Raw genomic sequence first — 6,517 nt, forward strand, 5'->3', positions numbered from 1 at the left:
GGGAAAAAATAACTAAAAAAATCAATAAAAATTACAAAGCAACACAAAAATGACTACAAAGGGACACAAAACAACAACAAAAAGAAGCTAAACAACTATACAGCACCACCTATGGAGGAATGGTGCCCTGTCCTGTTGTTTCCTCCGCCCGTGCTTCCATGTATTTTTCAGACTTTTCATGCATTCTTGGAAATAAACAAACCTGATGCCTAAATCACCCACAATGCAACCCAACCACTGACGGTTTTCTGGTGTGCTGGGCTGTAAAAGCTAATAACATCATAAGTAGAGATGAAAAGTGTCTTCAAAGAGTCGGTTGACTCACAGACATTAGATTAAACTCCACTCACTCTCACAAAAGGCAAATGACAGAAAGTTCTCATATAACAGTTTTATTAAATAAAAAGCCCATACAATATAACATAAGTCACTTAAATAGGTTGGGGTAAGATACAAAAGTTATATAAACAGACTCTACATTACATATGTACATATCCTATAGATACACCTCTGAGCTGATTAAAGTGTTCCATGTCTGTGTATAGTGCCTCTCGTTTAGTTTGTTCAAACAAAACATATAGTATATATACTGTATATACAAACCAATGTATTAACATCAGAATATAAAATGTAAAATACGTTTTTAAGTCATCTACAATATGTACAATTGGAAAAAATCCACATAGACACAAGTCAAAACATCAGAATTAAAACAGATTTTGTTCATGTGTAAAAGTGGCTTTTGATTGGTTTGATTCCCCAAGTAGCTTTTCCCCTGTGGATCTGGAGGTAAAACATGATTTGAGACTTTTCGGGTAAACCTCATATTTAACTCTACACTGCCGTTTCAGCTTAATTTTGTACATAGCTGGTAAACTTGGTTGGCAGATTGTCCACAGGATAGACAGTAGGTCCAGTTTTCATGGTGGGTAGACCATTTAAAAGAGTCCAGTGACACTTTGTGACCACTTCCACCAGAAAGATCTTCAGCAGGACCTTAGCGAACTCCTTCCCCACGCACATCCTGGAACCCCCTCCGAACGGGATGTACTGGAACCGGGAGGAGTCGGCTAAAGGTTTGGACATGAAGCGCTCCGGCTGGAAGTCTTCCTTGTTGGGGAAGATCTCCGCCACATCGTGGGTGTCACAGATGCTGTAGATGACGTTCCAGCCTTTGGGGATTTGGTAACCCTGAAGTGGAGAAGAGACATGATCAGTAAGCAGACAGTTTGATACAACTTTTCACTTGTGTGTCTTCAATGCACCATTTACACATTTAGTTCTGTGTTAACTTACGTTGAGTTCAAAGGTCTTGAGGGCCACTCTGAAGCCTCCAGGAACAGGAGGGTTGATTCTCAGAGTCTCTTTAATGACACAGCCGGCGTATTTCAGCTGCTCCAAGGACTCAATGTTGAGACTGTGGAGGTCCATCCCCTGCTCCTCCTGGAGACAGAGACAAATTTGCATGTGAGGACAAGTGGAACACGGTAATGGTAGTTGGTGTTGGGATGGTGGTGTTTAGCCAGGCTGATTTCAGAATAATGATATAATGTTACATGTATGATCCAAATGATTGAATCAAACTGTGGCTATGGTAGCTTGTTAGTCCTGCTGGCCTTCCAAGTTCAGTTACACAGTAACTCAAAGCACACACCAGAGAAAGTCAGCACTGTTTATCTGACCTGGTTTCATGATATTGCTCAGGGATCAACACGTCTTGCACTAATAAGCTTTAGGATTATGAGACAAACTGGTGGCCCAATTTCCATGAAACTTGGAAGGCTGAAGCACGGGCCGAGGAAGACGTCAATAAAATTTGGAGCGAATCAGAATCTGGCTGATACAAATTATTTTTCAATTGCATTGCAAGATGCAAAATTCATGCACGTTTATCCTAAATCAAATGTGTAATTTCATCAAGTATAAAGTCTATAACTGCTCCATGGAGAATAAATTGGGATTGAGATGTTAGAACATTACCCAGGGTGCACTTAGTGTCATCTATGAGTATATGGGTACAGTTCCTGTTTCACAACTGGGAACAGTAACGGCTGCAAAAGTACCACTTCAAATCTTGTGTTTAGCAGAAATGTCTCGGAAATAAGTTGTTCAGCATGAAAACAAAAAACATAAAAAAAAAAAAAAAGACTAATTGATTAAAGAAATCTGAGTCCACTAAGGCCAAAAAAATAACCGATTACTCAACTAATAATATAAGTAAACCCAAGATTCTGTGAGTGTAAACAAAAAACAGTCTCCCATTCATTATCTATGGAGCAGCTGCAGACTTTATACTTGATGATATCACATGTTTTGAGACCAACTTCTCTAGTCTCTGACTTTCTCTCATGTACAAATATTGATTGAACTTTCCAATGCCATGGAAATAACATATAGCAAATCTTAATTTCAGTGGTTCCTTTGACGGATACTAAGCTGAAGACTATGATCAGTCGGCTCTAGTAAGTAGACTTTGATCCTTTTTGGTCAAATACTGTCGGTAAGGTGATGATAATGATTAAAGAACTGTAGCAGGGACTATTAAAGGTGTTGGAACCACAATTTATAAGTTACAGAAGTTGTACAGTGTATTTACCTTTTCCATCAGTTCCTGTCTCATTTTATCCACAACTTCAGGGTTCAGGCCCAGGAACATGACCAGAGAGGTGGCTGTGCTGGCTGTGGTTTCATGGCCCCCAAACAGCAGCTCGGTAGCAGACTCCTTAATGGCCTGGAAACACAAATGTACACACATAGAATAAGTCACAGAACAAAACAATGGCTTAAAAGAAGGATGGCATTGTTTCATGTGTAGTCTGACAGTAGATGTGATGTGATGGTGTCACTAACCTGCATGCTGAACGGTTCCCCGTTCTTCCTGCTGCTGTCTATGAGCTGCTGCAGAGCGTCTCTGTGTTTGGACTCCTTGTCTGACTCCTGCACCTTCTTCTTGATGTTCTCTTCTATCTTGGAGTGGATAAAGTTCCTCGCCTTCAGACCCTGGAGGAAAGAGGAGAAACATCAGACTCTTGCATTCACCGGATACTGTAAATCTGCATATAATATTTGCAGAGTTTTTGAATGTCTACAGGTTTTTATGTTCTTTAACTCTACAACTCTGCTATGACGCATACCCATACCCAAAAGTCATGCATTCACTCCATTCTGAAATGTGTCTCTTACCCTGTACAGTCCACTGAAAGGCACATCGATGGGCAGAGAGAACAGATTCTTGATCATTTCCTCAAAAGCTTCCACCAGCTGCTGCTCGTCCGTCTTGATCTGCTCCGGCTCGAAACCCAGGAGGATCCTCATGGCGATGCGGAACATCAGCCGCTTCATTTCTGGGTAGACCAGCACGCAGGAGTCCTTGGCCACCCACTCCTTCACTGCAGCCCGCACCTCCTCCTGGATGACAGGGATGTAGAGCTCCAGAGCCTCTGTGGAGAAAGCCCGCATGATGGCCTGGAGAGGAGCAGGAGGGATGATGTGTTAATAGGGAAACAATACTGTATGCATTGATTGTTACTTTCATAAAGTGCTCAATTACCACACATGGTGACAGGGAATTACATATTATATATATTATGTTGCCTTGTAATGTAAACATCTCTTGATCAAGTTATGAGTCCCTGGAAAATCACCTTTAAAGTATTTTACCAGTACAATGTTTTTTTCAAGTTCAAATCTACTCATTTCAAGAATTTGATTTTGAGATTTTTCTCAAATCAAGTGTTGTAACATGAATTTCTACTGCACATGCAGATTTTTCTTTAAAGGGGACGTGTTTTGCTCAGCTACAAACATGTTAACATGCCATGCCTGTCATAGCACCGTGTCATTTAGCCCTTTTTCCGTAAAAAAAAATCTGCTCTGATTGGTCAGGGTTGCCGGTCTTATACTTCTTCGTTCTCTGAGTCTCTGCACCATCATTGCAGCCGGGAAATTACTTTCCAGAGATATATATTATAGGTGTGACATCACAACCTTAAGAGACTTGAATACGGGCGGGAGTGTTTTGTTACCTTCACTGTATCTATATAGCACCTAGACCTGCTTTATCATTAAAAAAATATGGGAATATCACTTTTACAATATAAAGATGATATCAAAGAAAGGTTTTTCAAATCCAATATCACTATTTGTTCAGTGATTAATTACCAGACGCAGAATGGATGAGAATTTATTATTTAATGTATTTAAATAAGTTTAGTTTCTGTGCAACATCAGGTAAGCAGGAGGAAGGGAGGAATTCTGGATATTTGCTCCTCATTTTACTGATAAATATGCAAACAAATCCATATTTACTTTAACATGGAACTAGGACATGCATCTGCTAAAAAACAGAATGTGTAATCTGAAAAGTTAGTTTTTAACCTGTGTTGAGCAAATGATAAAGCAAAAATAGATTCAGAGCTTTCATAGTTATCAGATTCAATCTGAACTCACCTTTTTCTTGCTCTTGTGTTGGGCTCCGTGCACGTTAGACAGTGTATCCGAGCCCAGGATGGTGCGCACAGAAGCGGGCCACTGCACGGCCACGAGCCTGTGCTCCCCCAGCAGAATCTGCCTGACGTTATCCGCGCCGGTGACGCGCACGGTGGGGTTCCCGAAGAGGTGCGTGCGGTAGATGTAGCCGTACTTCTGGCGCTTCATCCGCAGAAACTTTCTCCTCTGCAAACATGAGCACATGCATACAAACCAAATGAATCAATGCAAAAAAATAATAAACTAATACTAATACAACACTGTAGATCATACAGTAACACGATTTAATTAAATACATTTTTTTTTAAGTTAAATAAATATTTTGGAATTAATTCACCAATGACTTATTAATCTTAAAACTGAATAAAATCGCCTCAAAATTGTACACTTAAAATCAAATAGCAGATTTACTCCAATTAAAAACAATATTTAACCCTGTAGGTGCCATAAGCGCCTCGTAAAGCGCATCAAGTTGGTAGCAAGTTGTTTACAAATATGAAAACAGTCCCAATAACAACAATAATTATAATAAAAATAATAATAAAAGATTAACAAAACTTTAACAGATATTTCCTCACTCGACAGAGCAAATCGGAATAATTACACTTCTAAATTTAAAAAAAATGAAATACTACGATGATACATTTACAGATTGCCTATTAATGTCAAAAACGATATTAAGCAGTCTTAGAATGGCACACTTGCATAAAAAAATCGCACATCTACTCCGCTTGAATACAGATTGTTTTTAAACCCTGTAGGTTGTTGTTTACTACATGAAAACAGATAAAAGAAAACTTAAAAAAAAAAGTTTAACACAAGTTTAACCTATGACATTTCCTCAGAGTGCCTGCAGCATCCTGATCCACATGTGGGTTTGTGAAAGTAGAAGTGTGCCACGCGTTTACCTGCAGGATGAGCTGCAGCGTCTCTCCAATGAAAGGTAAGCCCATGGATCCGGGGGGCAGCGGGCTGGAGCAGCTCGGATCTCTGCCTCGGATCATGTAAACCTCCCACAGCTTGAGCGCCACCAGAAACAGCAGGATGGGAAGCACGATGGTGCACAGGAAGGTGGCCAGCAGTGTGTTCAGAGCCATGTTGCAGCGGCTTCAGTGAGCAGAGCGTCTTTGTTGGAGAAGAGGTGCAGTTCAGGTGAAACGCTGTCAGCTACGGAGACTTCAGGCTGCTCATGCAGCTCTTTTATAGGCTGCCGGGACTGCGGGCAGCCTGTTACCTTCTCCTCCCTCAGATAAATTAGTTCACTCAAAGTTCATCTTTAATTGTGGGTGTCGTTCAGCCCCGCCTCCGGCCTGTACTGGCTGACTTGCCTCGCCATTTGTTCCAGGGGCCGCATCCTTAATCCCTACCTCCTGTTGCACGCAGACAATCCGCGGCGGATTTCACTGAGAAAAGGTGATGATTCCCTCCGAGACAATGGAAGCGCGTCCCAAGACGCCTTTGTTGGCAATAAGGCAGCTAGTTTACACACTCATTACCTTGGCTTAAGCCCCGCTTGTGGGATCAGTAATGATGCCTGCAGGGCGGCCTGCATTCAAGAGCAAAAAGCTTTTAAGCAGCACATTTTCAGCTGGAAAAGAGGCTCGAAGAATGTCTTAATCCTTCTCCCCGTGGGTCTCACTTAGTACTTTTTATTTTAAAATCAGCTGATCTGGATGCACACACATGTGGCTGTAATTATTCAAACCCGCAGCAGCCCGATCAGCCCCTGTTGCAGTCATGATGTATCAGTATAACAATGAGGCTGCATCTGACTATGAGAGATGAAATGATGATTAACATCTCCCAGGAAAGCAGCGCTGCCCTCTGCTTGACTCCAGCCTCTATCAGTCTGCTTCAGATTGAACCTCTTCCTAATCTAGAGGAAGACTTTGACCTGCTCTCTCTCTGTCCTCCCGCATGTGTGTGTGTGTGTGTTATAAAAATGATATCTCTCTCAGCGGGTTCAAACTTGGGTCAGTAGAGACAGGCGGAGGGACGCGCGCACGCACGCACACGCACGCAAGGTTAT

General features: G+C 41.5%; 1 protein-coding gene across 1 annotated transcript; it reads right to left on the reverse strand.

The window, feature by feature from the left end:
• Window positions 1–376: 376 nt before the first annotated feature.
• On the reverse strand, window positions 377–5,750 carry LOC131959506 (cytochrome P450 26A1). Its single transcript, XM_059324712.1, has 7 exons — window positions 5,397–5,750; window positions 4,450–4,674; window positions 3,184–3,465; window positions 2,851–3,000; window positions 2,597–2,731; window positions 1,297–1,443; window positions 377–1,191 (listed from the first exon to the last, which is right to left on the reverse strand). Exons 1-7 carry the CDS (start codon window positions 5,583–5,585, stop codon window positions 853–855), a joined length of 1,467 nt encoding a protein of 488 aa, XP_059180695.1. The 5' UTR covers window positions 5,586–5,750; the 3' UTR covers window positions 377–852.
• Between the last annotated feature and the right edge of the window lie 767 nt (window positions 5,751–6,517).

The sequence above is a fragment of the Centropristis striata genome, chromosome 21, assembly GCF_030273125.1.
Source record: "Centropristis striata isolate RG_2023a ecotype Rhode Island chromosome 21, C.striata_1.0, whole genome shotgun sequence".
NCBI classification, from domain to species: Eukaryota; Metazoa; Chordata; class Actinopteri; order Perciformes; family Serranidae; genus Centropristis; species Centropristis striata.